The sequence below is a fragment of the Euprymna scolopes genome, chromosome 9 (genome assembly GCF_053919585.1).
Source record: "Euprymna scolopes isolate OS-2025 chromosome 9, ASM5391958v1, whole genome shotgun sequence".
NCBI lineage: Eukaryota > Metazoa > Mollusca > Cephalopoda > Sepiida > Sepiolidae > Euprymna > Euprymna scolopes.
Genome location: NC_136490.1, coordinates 84,257,972 through 84,274,312, shown reverse-complemented (window position 1 = coordinate 84,274,312; position 16,341 = coordinate 84,257,972). Strand labels below are relative to the sequence as shown.

The 16,341-nt window shown below is 32.0% G+C and overlaps 1 protein-coding gene across 3 annotated transcripts in view; it reads left to right on the top strand.

Annotated features, from left to right (window-relative positions):
• LOC145284741 (extended synaptotagmin-2-like) overlaps positions 1-11,677 on the top strand; it is a 153,320-nt gene extending 141,643 nt beyond the window's left edge. For all 3 annotated transcript variants that reach the window (XM_080133687.1, XM_080133686.1, XM_080133685.1), the window contains 4 exons: positions 1,933-2,031; positions 3,101-3,235; positions 6,524-6,679; positions 9,371-11,677. In XM_080133687.1, the coding sequence (XP_079989813.1) occupies positions 1,933-2,031; positions 3,101-3,235; positions 6,524-6,679; positions 9,371-9,428 (448 nt within the window). In that variant the 3' untranslated portion in view covers positions 9,429-11,677. The remainder of the gene's footprint in view (positions 1-1,932; positions 2,032-3,100; positions 3,236-6,523; positions 6,680-9,370) is intronic.
• Positions 11,678-16,341: the final 4,664 nt, after the last annotated feature.

Here is a 16,341-nt window from a genome sequence, read left to right as displayed (position 1 = left end):
GTTGGAGAACCGGGTTTAATCGTGTATTTTTTCTTGAAACTTGTCATGATGAAATTTTGGAATTTGTGGACTAGGTCGACAGATTTACTTAGAGCAGGACAGAGAGGGGAAATTAAGAGAGAAAAAGAAACGAAGAATTTTTTTTTATTTTTATTTGTAGCTAATGATAAGGTAAAGCCGTAACAATTACCCACTAGTATGGCATCGAGAGGCCCCACCAGAAGCTACTGCATGGTCCAGAATCCATTCACCAAATGGCAATACAGCAGCCCCAGTACTTTGCACCTGCTGATAGGACAGCCTCCTTAGTGGTTAATCCAAGGTTCGGGTCCCTGACTATAATTCTAATCCAATTACCCAACTTATTAAAGTTGTAATAAAAACAAACTCTAAAATCGGACTCAAATAAGATTTCATCTCTGAAGCAGCAATAAAATCCTACAACTGAACACTGTACCACCAACCAATAAGAATGACTGTACATACTTATTTAAACCTCTGTAGTAGAAAGTTTACATGGAGAAGTCAAAATAAAACAAAAGGCTTACACTGAAATCTTATCTCTTACTCTAATAATCCTGTTCTACAAACTCCACTTCTAAATGTTTTCTACCCAGAATGCACAATCCTTTCAATTCAAGAAAATCTAAATATGCATAATCCACCAAATAAAACAATCCCAACCAACTCAAAATCCTAAGTAAAATCTCTAAAATAAAAAACAAAAAACATGAACAGTTAGCAATTTACAGATTAATGAAAAAGAAAATCCAGCTTATGAAATGTATTCAAAATAAAGTATACACAATAAAATAAAATACGCATCAAGTGCACTTGAAACTAAATCACAACGTAGTATTAGGAAAACAAATATTTTACTTCTTTGAAATTTATCACAAATATTTCAGAGGTATACTCCATCTTCAGTGTGTTGTTTGTTTCCCCACCCCCTTTTCCTCTTTCTTGCCATGTTGTAAATTTGGAGAAAGAAGTCTGTATAGAGCAGCGCGTTGTATCTGGCGGATGTATTTTGAAATTTTTGAACTGTGCGTAGGTAACGCGAGAATAATGTCAAGAATGATTGAACTCTCATTCTTGAAAGTATACACAATTAACTTAGACACAAAAAATAATTGTTTTATTCACTTCCTATTAGACATTACTAAATTTAAAAAAATAGAATTTAGTTTTTACATTATTGAAATACCTAAAAATATAGCATTCGTTACTAAAATGCCTTATAAAAAAAATAGTATTACTTAAGCTACTAGTTGCTTAAATAATTTGTGACTTATCCAAAGCCTTAACTATAGTCCTATGCTTATACCAAGTAATATCAACATGCAGGGAAATTAAAAAGTTAAAACAAAAATTACCTCGTATAACACCCTTTAAATGCCAACATCCCAGATTCTGCTATCAACAAAAGGATCAAAGACAGATTTTACATCCAGTGAATAGTGGTCAGACTCCATATCCATACTTATGTAGCTCCCTCTGATGCATACTATGGTAAGATTGTGAAATGAGTTGTTGCTACTCTCAATCATGCCTTACAGGTCATGTTACCTGAGAGCTTTTCCTAAATACTCGATGAAAGATTGGATTATACAACAAAATTAAGTTTCATGTAATTTATATATAGAAATTCTGTTGCCAAATATTTATTATATTTGTAAAGTAAAAACATTTTTGATGTTTAATAATTCACTTGGATTGATACACCATAAAAAAGTTAAATGTTCATTTTTAAATTAAAAGATTTTCATAAATTATTCTTAATCTATATATTTTCTAAATATGGTTAAAATTGTCATTGCTTCATTAATGAAAACTCTACTTCATCTATTTTTCTCTAATTAGTATAGTTTTATGGCAATCTTATTTAAAAACAAATTTATGTACCAAATTTTCTGGAATGTTTATTTTCAGTTTGAATAGTGCAGGAGAACATGGGCGTGGTCGCATTCAGCTCACCATCCGTTACAGCACCCAAAGACAGCAGCTGGTGGTTGTGGTCCATAAATGCATGTTAGTATCATAAGGAATGGATTCTTAATTTTATTTGTCTTTATTTTTCTGTCTACAAAACAAAAAAATTAATCAAACCTGATTAATAAACATGAAAGTAATCAAACACAAATTTGATAAGTTTTCTGCTTCAAACAATGAAATGAAAACGCAATTTTTCTTAAAGTTCATTTAAATTGCACACATTAACTTTGAAGTTTGCATTTATAATCATACAATTACAAATGCAATGTGATATTTTTAATTTCGAGAATAAAATGGTGCATCACTTACAATCTAATCTCTTTCTGAGTCTTATTTAACAAGAAAGCCATCACTTAGTTTTATCTACAACCAATAAACGTTTATTTTAGATTTAGATAAATTTTTTTTTTTTTTTTTAACAATAATCTGACAAATCTCAATTTAATTTCATGTTCTTTATCATATTAGGTTTAACATTCGTTTTGCATGCCAGCACACTTAGACAGCTTTAAGAAATTGACTTGCAAAGTAACCTATCTCTAACCAGGTCTTTATTTATCCCGCTTTTCCTCGAGGTCCATTTATATTCCCCTCCCCATTTTTCCTTGGCCTTTTCCTGTGAATTGACTCTGCTGCTTCAACTGTTCTACATCTAACTCTTCTCATCCATGCTTTCAACATGGTCATACCATCAAAGTTTAGCCTTCTGTACACCTCTCCCTACACTGTCCATATTTAATCTTCCTCTGAAGTCATCAGAATTAATCTTGTCTTTTAGATTCACATTATGCATCCATCATATCCTTCTTCATGCAACAAATATTCTTAACCCTCACTGATCAGGTTTTACTTCTATACATCATTACAATGTGTATACTTTTCTGATAGACTCTTTCCTTGATTGACAGTGGTAACACTCAATGGCAGGAGTTTCCTGAACTTACCCAATCCACTTCTAATTCTTACAATCACACTTGCACCATCCAGTCTTCGTAATGTTTTATTCCAGAGCTTTTTTAAATGCAAGGAAACAATTGATTCTTGAAAACAAGACTGATGTGAAGGTTCATTCTTTTAAAATTGAGTTTTATCTTTATTTTTTCAGCAAACTCTTACATTGTGATGATGAGAAATTGGCTGATCCTTATGTCAGAATGTACTTGCTTCCAGAAAAATCGAGTGCAAATAAACGAAAGACTGCAGTTGTCAAGGACAGTTTGAACCCTGTATATGATGAAACGTAACTATTTTTGTTTGATCATTAATATTTTAACTTTTATAAAATGTATTGGCTAATGACATATTGTATATAAGCAAATATGTCAAATGATGTTGTTGTTTTTTTTTTCCTTTGTTCTCAAAGGAAATGAGCAGATTTTTCAAAATTCATTTGTTTCATCTTAAATCTAGATGTATAGTGGAACATTTTGATACAAAATTTTCATCTTAAATCTAGATGTATAGTGGAACATTTTGATACAAAATTTTCATCTTAAATCTAGATGTATAGTGGAACATTTTGATACAAAATTTTCATCTTACATCTAGATGTATAGTGGAACATTTTGATACAAAATTTTCAGCTTAAATCTAGATGTATAGTGGAACATTTTGATACAAAATTTTCAGCTTATGAAACGTGATGTATAGTGGAACATTTTGATACAAAATTTTCATCTTAAATCTAGATGTATAGTGGAACATTTTGATACAAAATTTTCATCTTAAATCTAGATGTATAGTGGAACATTTTGATACAAAATTTTCATCTTAAATCTAGATGTATAGTGGAACATTTTGATACAAAATTTTCATCTTACATCTAGATGTATAGTGGAACATTTTGATACAAAATTTTCATCTTAAATCTAGATGTATAGTGGAACATTTTGATACAAAATTTTCATCTTACATCTAGATGTATAGTGGAACATTTTGATACAAAATTTTCATCTTAAATCTAGATGTATAGTGGAACATTTTGATACAAAATTTTCAGCTTATGAAACGTGATGTATAGTGGAACATTTTGATACAAAATTTTCATCTTAAATCTAGATGTATAGTGGAACATTTTGATACAAAATTTTCATCTTAAATCTAGATGTATAGTGGAACATTTTGATACAAAATTTTCATCTTACATCTAGATGTATAGTGGAACATTTTGATACAAAATTTTCAGCTTATGAAACGTGATGTATAGTGGAACATTTTGATACAAAATTTTCAGCTTATGAAACGTGGTGTGAAACCTTGCATACGAAAACATTTTCAGAACACTAAAGATGATCGATAAAAGATCTTGCTCTCCTTAGACGTAACACATGGCAATTTCCAACCACTTGAGAGATTGGAAAGACAAAACTCCTGATAAATGGGTGCCTTATGAATTGAATGACAGTCAAAAGAAATGCCATTATAAAGTGTCATCTTCCCTTTTTACGCAACAAGAATGACCCGTTTCTCGACCGGGTTGTGACTTGCGATGAAGAATGGATTATTTACAACAACTGGTGATGCTCAGCTTGGTGGTTAGACACTGAAGCACCACAACACTTCCTGAAGCTAGAGTTGCACCAAAAGAAGGTCATGCTGACTGTCCGATGGCTTGCAACCGGTCTCGTCTATTAGTTTTTTGAATGAAGATAAAACCTTTACGGTAGCAAGCACTGTCAACAAATGGATAAAATGCATCAAGAACTTCCAACAACAATACCCAGCATTAGTCAACAGAATTCTCCATGATAATGCCTGACCACATGTTGCTAATATACCCTGCAGAAATTGAACGAATTGGGATACAAAACTTTGCCTCATCTGCTATATATGCTCCTACAGATACCACTTTTTCTAGCATCTTGACAACTTTCTGCATGAGAAATGCTTAAAAAGCTTAAGCGATATCAAAAATGCCTTCAGCAACTTCATTGCCACCAGAACGCAAGATTTTTACGTTACTGGTGTAAATACACTGGTGTTGATTGTGATGGTGCTTATTTCGATCAATAAATTTTTGTTTGAGCTGAATTTAAAATTTAAAAACTGCAAGAACTTTATCAACCCGAAAAAACTGACTCTGCAGTACGTTGTTCTTTGATGCTTGAACACCAGTTTGATCGTGGGACCTGAGTTTGGAGTATGTAGTCTTCATGGTGCTTTTAAGCGATACATGTGCGTTAGTCTGAGCCTCTGATCATCTCATCTTTATGTTGCAGATGTCTTCTCAACTCTGTCACACAGGCAAGTTGGGGTAGGGGCTGGTGAAAGTGCTGACAGCCACTTCTGCGTTTTCCCTAGAAGTGCAAAAAGGAACAGTGCTGCTACACATTTAGCCAACCACACCAAACCACATCCAACCACATCCAACCACATCCGCCCTCTCCACGCAACATGACAATGGTGAAGAGCAACATCTGAATTGAGTTTCGTTTTAAAGATTTAGAAAAAAACGCCAAGCAGTTTAAGGTTACTTTTGAGACTTAATGATGCATCGGACCACATCCAAATTGTATGCTATTCTGTACATGTACAATCGAGAAAACTAAAGCATGCCCGGCTCGACTAGATGTTTGGTTTTGTTGAAATGACTTTTTTGGCTTTCGTAAGGCAATTCTCTTGGAGCTTGGTAGTGGTAGTTCACCTTTGTAGCTCTTATATGAGGAGAAGCAAACATCCTTGTTCAACATGTTCTTCATTATCATCATTTCAATAACTCTCTCTCACCTGCATTTCATTGCCTGGATTATCAGACATTCCGATAAAAAAAAACTAAGAACACTGCCAGTATATTTGTGACATTTCAGAAAAATTGGAAAAGTCGATTGGGAAGGAATTCCCACACATAGTTCTTTTTATATAATAGATTCTTCATAAAGAATTGCTGTTGACATTTACTATTTAGAATTTCATTAACTTTTTCTAGAATTTTGAAGACCATAAAAACACTGTTTTCATAACCTGAACCTTCCATTTTGTTCCTCTTTGCATATTACTTCATACTTGCCTTTTTATCATGTCCTTATTCAATTTATTTTTGTAGAGTATGAAAATTCATTTCTTATTTGTTCAAATTTTAACTCTGCATTTTTTAAATCTGAAATTGTTTCTCCCTTTCATCTTAAGCTTATTGTGAGATCAGTGGGTTGCAAGTAAACAATTAATTCAGCTCCATAAGAAAATTCAATTTTATGAGTTAAAGAAAATTGTCTGTCTTGTCTGCCATTTTGAAAACAATCTAAAAAAAATAAAAGCCTAGAAAACAAAATAATGCAAACTTGCAAGACTGATGTTTACAAATTTCCATTAATTGCTTAAAAATGATTTTCCTTATAAAAATAATACTTGATGAAATTACATAAAACTTCCAGATTAGGTTAATCTGAGTACACCAATAATAGTGAACAATATTTCATTAGTTTTCTCTATTGTTTGTTAATATAAAAAATTTCATAATTTGAATGTTAAATAATCTCTAGTTTAAAATTGTTAAATTCTTAGTTTTATATGTTTATATTACCATTTTTAGTTTTGAATTTCCTGTTGCCCCTGGTGAATTGGCTACTAGAACTCTGGATATTTCTGTGAAGCATGATAAATCAATGTTTTCCAGTGACCGTCAAATTATTGGAGTAGTTTTTATTCCACTTTATAATATTGATGTTTCTAAAGCTGTTACAGAATGGTAAGTTATGATTTTTCTTTACTTTAAAAAATAAATGAATTGGGTGAATGTGTGATTATGAAATTTGGTTCTTGTCTTGAATTCGCCTTACATTTAACAAAAAGAAATCTGTATGATGTATGTACCCATGACAAAAAGAATATACGATTCCCAAAATCACATAAATTGATCAAGTAGTTTCATCTTTAAATAAGAAAATTCAATTTTATGAGTACCAAAAAATTGTCTGACATTTTGAAAACAATCTAAAAAAAGACAAAACAAAATAATGCAAACTTGCAAGATTGAAGTTATGCTTATGAATTTCCATTAATTGCTTAAAAATGATTTTCCTTATAAAAAAAATCCTTGATAAATTTACATAATTTGGGAATAATTTGTTTCATCGTATGTATATGGTTCAGAATTTTTAATATGGAGGGATTTTGAACAAGAACTGGTAATTTTTATTGTCATTTTCAAATAATGGTCATGCAAAACAGCATATTTTTTTTTCTATAGATTGTCTATCATTATCACATTCTTCATTAGAAATAAAACAATCTTTGTTATTACTTTGATTAAAATTAAAGTAAAACAAAAATAAAAATTGCTTTTTTTTTTTTATTGCTTTTAATTACTTTATTCATACTTAAAGCAAATTAAACTCTGGTAAAATCTTCAAAATGATAGAAATTCACATTTGGATATTAGAAAGAAGCAAACCTGAATTTACAAAGGATGAAAATATCTTATAAAGACAGTAATAAAGCAGATTATGAGAGAATCAAAATTAACAGATTTTGAATGTCAAATTTGTCACCCTGAAGAAATGATTGAAAAGGGTAAATGTGAGAATAACTACATAAAGTGTCTTAGTTATCAAATAGCAGATTTTGTTCTTTAAACTTTGTATTGCTCAATGTTAAATGATAGAATGTTTTGAATGATTAAACTATTTAGGTTGTTCAGAAGTGTTATCTTTGTAATACCATTCGAGCATGGGGTGGGTGGGCAGGTGCTGATGTGATTGCAAGAGTTAGAAGTTCAGAGACCTTCTGCCATTACACTGTCAATTAAGGGAAGTCTATCCGGTATGTGTATGCAGTGAAACCTGGCCAATGAGGGTTATAGACATGTTGCTTGGAAAGAAATTATAAAATGATACTCTGGCTGTGAAAGAGGAATTTAAATCAGTTGAACTGAAGATTAAAAAGGCAGCTGGGCTTGTTGACAGGGCAATGCTAAAGAAAATATTGCCAGTTTTTTGTCTTGATTACAAGGGTTGTTTCAAAAGCTTTTTTCTTTTTTTTTTTTACCCAAAGTTGAAGAGCTACAAAGATAGGAGTGTTACCATTAAAACAGCACCTTCTGTGCTCCAAAACTTATTGTTATACATATTCACCCTCATTCTTATTGCACTTTTACCAAAAATTCAGTGACCCATCCATGACTGGTTGTTTTTTAGAATCTCACACCGTCAGTATCTGCAACAGAAATGAAACTTTTAGGTCATGAATACATAAGTTCAGTCATAACAATGCAATTTACAATTTTGAACCATTGGGGCTGAATAAAAAAAAAAAATAGGCATTACTTTTGAAACACATCTTGTGGAATGGAAACATAATTTCAGCTTATTTAGCTATCTGCTTTAAAGACAACTCATGTATTTGATATATATTACATTTTTCCATTTTGAGATGGATCATTCATTGAATGTAATCTTAGATGAAGCCTTCCGTAAACATTCAGATCTCCAGAGATGTTTGTTATCCAGTGTTTGTAGGTCCCAACTTTGCTTTATTCTTACGTACTAACTCTTATGCTCCTGCACCTTTTAGAAGATTTTTTAGTACTGCTTATGTCATCTGCAGCATAATTTTATGCCAGTCAACCTTTTCTGAAAACAGAATCATGTTTTTTAATGACCCGATCTGAATGCCCCATGTTATTCTTGTCTTTTGAGAATATTCAACTAAATTGTAATGATGCCTTCCATCCACCATTTATAAGGGCTAAAATTTCTCACAAGAACTGAATTGTATACCACATGTTTTCGGAAAGGTGTCATAATGAGAACTTTTCTCTATTTTGTAGTTGTACACAATGCTTGTCTGGCTGCAACAGATGGAAAGCTATTTTTAATTGCCACTTGACTAGCAGTTTAGCTAGAAGAATTACAGTAGCTGTGTGTGGAGTTGTAAAAAAAAAAAAAAGTTTCGTTTCAAAGAATGTGCTTTTGTTTTTGTTTATTCATTGTTTCCTTGACTGTTAGGACGTTATTAGTTGATGTCATTCATCGACCCCCCCCCCATGTTATGGGACCAATTAGAACATTAAACTGTTCTTTGGAGGACAGCTTATAAGGTTCTTAGATGAAGGAAAAAAATACCTTTCTTGTCAGTGTTGGTGGTCGAGATTGGGCAGATATAAGTTTTTACTATGAAATAAATTCCCACGCTGTTCCTAAGGTTAGCATCCCTGTCATCGAGAAACAGAAGTTTTCTTTAACGATTGAGATGCAATCACTGCGCACGAGTCAATTTTCAGCAGTTACCGCAAAGTTTATGAAAAAAAAACTATTTGTATAGTTCACTTTTGAAATGTTAAGTCAACCAAAGAAAATCAATGTTAATTTTATTTTATTTTTATTTTTGCATGAATATAAATTTTCTGGTGATTAATTACTTTATTAATTTAACTTTTCAGGTTTGATTTGCAGCCTGAAGATTATGCTGAAAAGATGTCTCTTGGATCTGAAAATTAGATGCCTTCCAATAAATTAGTCTATTTTGAGATATGATCTTGATCCATCTTATTCTGATCCTGCTGCAACATACCCATGCTTCCTTCCATTTAGAGATGAATATCCGCCCAAAATATCGGAACCACCAACATATGGTGGCCCCTTTTTTATTTGAACTTTTGGTTAATCTTGTTCTTGGACGCCCTCCCCTCCATACCACCTTATTCTCCTGGCCCTTGGTCAGTGCCTTTTCATACATGCAAATATTTCACTATAAAAGTATTATGCTTACAGTTTGGGAATAATTTTCTGACAAATATCCAAAAATTTATTTTTATTTTTTATTTTATTTTTTTTTTTTTACAAACTGATATTTGTTCCCCCTGAAAGTTGAACAAAGAAAAAAAATCAAAGTAATTTTAAAACTATTTTTTAATTTAATGCCATGTATAATTTCTATTGAGTAGTTTTTTATCAAATGCTGCCATCTCAATCTAATTGTATTAATTTCATGTTTTAGAGATCTGATTTTATAAAAATACCCTGTACTGAAACTTTTGCTTTTTTTCAGGATAATCTTTGTATTTTTTCTTTTTTACTAAAGAAAAAAGTTGCATATTTGTTAATTTAAGATTTTGTGATCAGTTTTAGGGGAGAAAGTTTTTATTTTTACAAATATACACGTGCAGTAAGTTTATGTATACAAATTATTTAAATTTTGAATTTCTTTGTAAAATGATGAAGACTGGGTAAAAAAAAAAAATCCCCCTCTCATCGAATTTTATGGGAATTATTAATTGGGAAATCTAGATCAGTTATTTGTCATATTTAATGACTTTTATCTGCTTTAATATTTGACATGTTCAACATCCACTTTGACTTTTAAAACTCCTGATCTTTTAAAAAACTCTTTCTAAAAACAGGCCTTGCTTTTACATCATTTTCCTCTTTTCAATTGTTCTTTTAATATTTTTATTGCTGAATTTTGTAATCATTTGGCCAAAGCTGCTTTTAAAATATCTTACTAATATTCAAAGAATTATTAAAAAAAACAAAACTTTTTCATCATTTAAGAATAAAAAAAAACAATTATGAAATAATTGAGAAAAGTAAAGTTTCTAATTAAATTAAAGATAAAGTACTCAAATTTTCATAACATTTCATCACTTGCCTTCTTTTCACTGTGTTTCTGTAAAAGTGTGGCTGAAACTATTGTCAATCACAAAATAGCAGATACAAATTTTCATGTGTGCTAGATACAAATTCAAATTTTGTAAGGGGCTAAAACATCTTGTTGAGAAACTCTATTGTAATAAATCAAATTATCAACAGATTTAAAAATAGATTTTAAATAAAATAAAACAAAAATGGATCCATAACTAAAAAGTTTACATTTCTAATAAAAATCCCTTCAACGTGGAAAAGCTTTTTTTAAATTGGTATTTGCTCCTTCTAATTTGGTCTCTAAATTTTATTATTGTCTCTTGTCTAACTAAATTAACCATGTACCCTCTCAAAACCATAATTTGATGCTGCTGAATTTTTTATGTTTGCATTTACTTTTCCAACTTGTTAGAATAAAAAGTATTTCTAAATATGAAATGGACGAAATTCAAGATTAACTGTCGAAAACTAAGGAATTAAAAAGATGTCAAGTTATTTTCACAAATGGAAACATGAAAAGGAGATGAACTTTAGGTTATACAGACTTTTATGTTTATTTGAAAAAATAGATAAATATCAACTTATCTGTGATGTATTGAATTGTTAATTTGAATTGATCATATTTATAAGATATTAGTTTTAACAAGTCTTATTTTTCTTTGAACCATTAATGTTATGGGTTGATTTGGAATGAAATATTTTTATCAGTTAAGTTTATGCTAATTATTTGTAACTGAATTGTTTTTTAAATTTTTATTTGCTCACAAAGAGCTTTTTTCAATCAACTCATTTAATTACACACAAAAAAAAATCACTTCAAATTTCAGCCGAATAGGATAAGACACCAGTCTTTATTTTTCCTTTCAAATATTATATGCTAACACTTATATTTTGGTACCCTTTCCTTTTTTTAATTTTTTTACTTCAAATAAATGTTTACTTATTTTTTTTAACATTAATTTTTTTTATCTCCTGCTTTTGCTTGTATCACTACAGCCTTTTTTATATTTTTTATATTCATTTTTTAATTTTTTTTTTATGAAAAAATAATTCTATTTGCTTCTGTATAAAATACTCACTGTTATAAACATTTACTAAAATTAAAACGCTTTTGTTTTTCTTTAATTTAAAAAAAAAAAAAAAAAAAAAAAAGAAATTAATTTCACCCCAGATCCTATTATGAATTAGGAGCTATATATATATATATATATATATATATATCCTAAGTGGGGAGCTGTGTAGCAAGATATTTGTTCATATTACATTTAAATTTTTGCATGTCAGTACAGTCAGGAATTCTAAAGGCTAGCAGCTTGAGAAAAGAAGCTATAAGAGTAGAAAGACCTCTACCTCTACCTCTGACCAACCTAATTCCTCATTGTATTTACATTTTTTTATCCACGTCCAAATAAAGCATGGTATCATCGACAAATATACCCATCTCAGGCACAATTTTATCAGGGAGGTCATCTATCATTTCAACTGTAGTCAAGATGGAATTCACATGCTCACGCTAGATATCCCAGTTTCGCATGATTGCTTCTCGAGATTGGCATCCCTTGTTATAACATTTGGGTATGTGAGCCTTCTATATCTGTAGTGGGAAGTAGGGTTCCTAAGAAGTAGGGAAGGAATTACGTTTGCTACTCTGAAACGTTGGTCTGCAAACTGAACATAGATGATGCAAATGGAAGTTTGCTATAAATTTATTTGGTGTGATGGATCTTCCATAATAGATCATGAGAAGGCAGGTATATGCATCATTCAGGTGGGTTTCCAACTTTTTGGAAAGTGTTCATGTCTCTGAACCATAGAGGAAGATGATTTTTTTTTTTTTTTTTTTTTTTTTTTTTTTACATGGTGGTCACCACTTATCAAGGCCCGGAAGCCACTCAGGGATAAGGGTTATTGTAAGTACTGTACGTTAGTGTGGAGATTTGATGAAGTGTTTACTTAAGGGGGCAGTTCATTAGGAATTTGTTAACGTTGGACTTGAAGACATCCAGGTTGTAGTCAGGTGGGAAGCAGGCAGACGGAACAGTTCCACAGGCGTGCAGTTCTAAGAAAGAAGCTTTGTTCATGGAATCCACGTTTTGATTTAGGCACAGATAAAGAGTGGGGGAAATTTTTCACAGGGTTGTATGATAGATTTAAAAATTATCAATTTAATGTTTTCTGAGATGTCTATATTTTGCTCAAGTTATTAGAAGCAGACAATACTATCCCTTTCTGATGTCGACATCTTTGAAAGCAAAGCATGTAACAAAGAATCTTAGATATTTATAATCGACTTGTTTTAGTGTTTGATTCAATGTTTTGATACTGTGATCAAAGTTGGAAGAACATTTGTTCACATATTCAGTTGTCTTAAGGAACAAGCCAACATAGAAGCTTGCTCAAGAGATTGTAGAAGAGACTAGGCATTTCAAGAGACTAATTATTGTAGCGTCATCAGTCAAATCGGTGTTATATGGACAGCTGGATGATGCAAACTTTGTTGAGGTTTTATCTGATACCTCTTTGTGTGGATCCTGTCTACAGACTACGCAGGATGTAGTTCACAATAAGAATGAGGAAAAGGGCAAGTTTGTCACCTTGGAGTATGCTTGCCGTGATCGAAAATGGCTTGGTTTGGCCATCAATATGGTTGCCATTGTGCTGGTGTAAAGAACTTTGAAATTCTAGGATTATATAGTATAACAACAAAGATAATCAGTCTTAAAAACATTAAATACAAAAGTAAGATTTCTGTTGAAGGCTTGTGACTCCTTCAAGAGCGCCTGCAAATGCATAAGATTTGGCCAAAAGTAGATCATCTCTGATAACCATCCTGGTTCAACAAAAGGGAATGAGTCAGTTGATCATTTTGTAAATTTTAGCAGCAATTAACTTTTTTTCTTTTTTTTTTTCTCTGAATGTCTTTCAGTTTCTTCTTTCATATTTATTATCATACTAGCTGAAGTACTTGGTGATGCCAGGTTGTATATGGTATAACTGAATATTTTGTGCTCGTACATTATAATAAAATAGATTAAATAAAATATAAATTCATAATGGCTTCTTTTTCTACGCATCCCATGTGGTAGAAGCTGTAAGTGCATTTTATTTTATAGATGTTTTACCAGTAGACCTAATCGTTTTTTTTTTTGTTTTTTAGTTTAATCTTTTATCTTCTAGCCCTCCTTTCAAAATATAATGTAAGAATTGCAATTATTTTATATCTTAGTGCATGTTTGAAAACTTTTAAATCTCCTTTTGTTTTAACTAATCTGTAAAAGTGTGTGTGTGCCTGCACATTTCTCTACCAAACTCGAGTCTACAGACTCGAGATTTGACATAAGGTGTATTGAGATTTGGAAAATTCTTTTGAATCGGTTTTCAGCCAGAAATTTGGCTGTCAAGGAGTCAGTTCAACGATATGACCTTTGAAAACTCTACCAAACTCCTCTGCCAATTTTGGGTCTAAACAATTGAAATTTTAGATGTAGGTTATTTGGACATGGATCAAACTTTTTTAATATATATATATATATTATGCACATAAAGCCGGGCTGAACTGCTAGTATGAAATAATTTTATAGAAGAAACAGGTTCTGTAGAATGCTATGTAGAATATGTATTTTAGACTAAGTTACTGCATGGAGGCATGTGAAGCTTCCTCTCGCGCGATTTCACGGATTTCAAAGATGACATAAGTAATCTATTCTGTTAATGAACTAATTAAAATTTTAGTTTCCAGCAGTGCCTATCTGAAAACTGTTAAATGAACCTGTAACATTAATTTTGAAGAGCCTCTACATAAACATTTTAGGTGTGACCTCCAACAGGTGTGTAAATGTAGAGGGTTTCAGGACTTCCAGTGCGTGAGCAACCAACCTACAACTGGCCATGAGAAAAGCAAGGTGTTTGAAGATAAGTTCAACAACTTTTAGGCTTTGTCCTTGGGCTTTATTTATAGACATGACAAAACTAATTTTTGGGGGGAATTGTAAATGCTCGAACTGAAATGGCATATCAGAAGAAATAAGGGGAATCTGCGGAATTAAGTTTCCCCCTTATAATTTCCAGTTATTATAATGGTTTCCAGAACATTAGTTTTCAAAGATTTCATTGCTAACCATATGCCATTGCACACTTGATCAATATTTCTTAATATAGCTGGACGCTTCTTCCTTCAATATCAGGTTATGATGTGGCATTTCCAGGCAGTTGTAGTGAATTTGGAAATTCTACTGCCTGATCTTCAACCTTCATCAATAACAATCAATTGATTGATAAGAATGCTGTAACCCAGGCAACTCTTGCAAAAGCTTATAACAGCATCATTTCTAGGGACAAGATTGCTCTTTCACAAAACCATCCAACATTGTGGAAATTTTTAGCAATATCTGGGAAGCTGTTGGTCATCAGGTCACTAATTGAAATTACCTTCTGGCCACGTGGTAATTTGTGCAATTGAAGATCTCTATTCAATGTTATTGAATCATTGCCAATGGGGAAGATGATTTGAGAAAAGTGCTGCAGACTGATTATTGAATACATGAATTCTCATATTGACAGAAGAGTGAATATTTTAACTTTATGCCAAAGAAGTGATGCCTTAAGTCATGCATTTAGCTCATCTGCTTTAGTGCCTTTGGGAATTGCAGATAAGGTTTGACGAAAATCACCAGATAGCAAAATAGTTACTTCCCATGAAAGTGTTTTCTTTCAAGTCTCTAAAACTGCAATCTAATACCTGGAATGCTCCTTGATAAGACATGGTACATTCATCCTAAACTATTAATCTAGATTGTTGCAATAAACTGGCCATGCTGGAACCTTGCAGGATGTTGCAAACAGTCATTTTTAGATTTCTTGGTTAAATAAAGAGACAACTTGAAAAAAGGAGATTTTGGGTTAAGGAGACCGCATAAACCATCTGTTTTAACAATCGGAAAAAAAGGTCATCTTCAGGATCAGAGAGCTCGGCACTGATAATTTTGTCAATATCATTAGGCCTGATCTTATCAAAAAGCCACAGTAAGATACGAGCACGAGGTAGGCCCCTTTTCTGCCATTTCAATGGTGTACATATAGCATTGGGTATGACTACAGATTTTGATTATTTTATGAAACAATTTCTTTAGTTTTTGATGACAAACTCTGGCAATCAAGTCCTGTCTGTGATTTGGTTCTTGCCCTGCAAACAAATGAAAATTGAGTTGGGATTGCATGAAAAGATGGTTTGCCATATCACCTTATATAAGACATGGCCTCCTGTGTCCGTTCGTGCATATAACGTGGCCCTCCAGTAAAAGTAGACCGGAGAATCACTGATTTACCAACATTATTGATACTGTCATTAGCTACAGCATCCCTTAAATGAAGATGAGAATTTACTCTGGATTTTGATTGATTTTGTTTTATGTAAAGAAGTCTCTTAGTCTCCACTTTTGCATACATGTCCACTAGAAATTGCAGGAAAAGCTTTGTAATATAAACCTTCTATGAACATGATCCTGTATGATTAAAGTTCTTGGCAGATACTTTTTTGTTGAAGCTGATCTGACCATTATCAGGGACCACCTGCATTATGTGAAACATATATCCATCCTGTCCTTCCCAGAAGATCAAGGGATATTGGAGGGCATCATAAGACCTGTGAGTTTCTGTTATAAGTTGTTTTCCTTTTCCTGTAGGGTTTAAAACAATATCCATACAGTTACGTGGACTAATCCCTGTCGTAAGATGCCTCACTAACCATTAGTACTAGCCTGGGTGCTCGGCA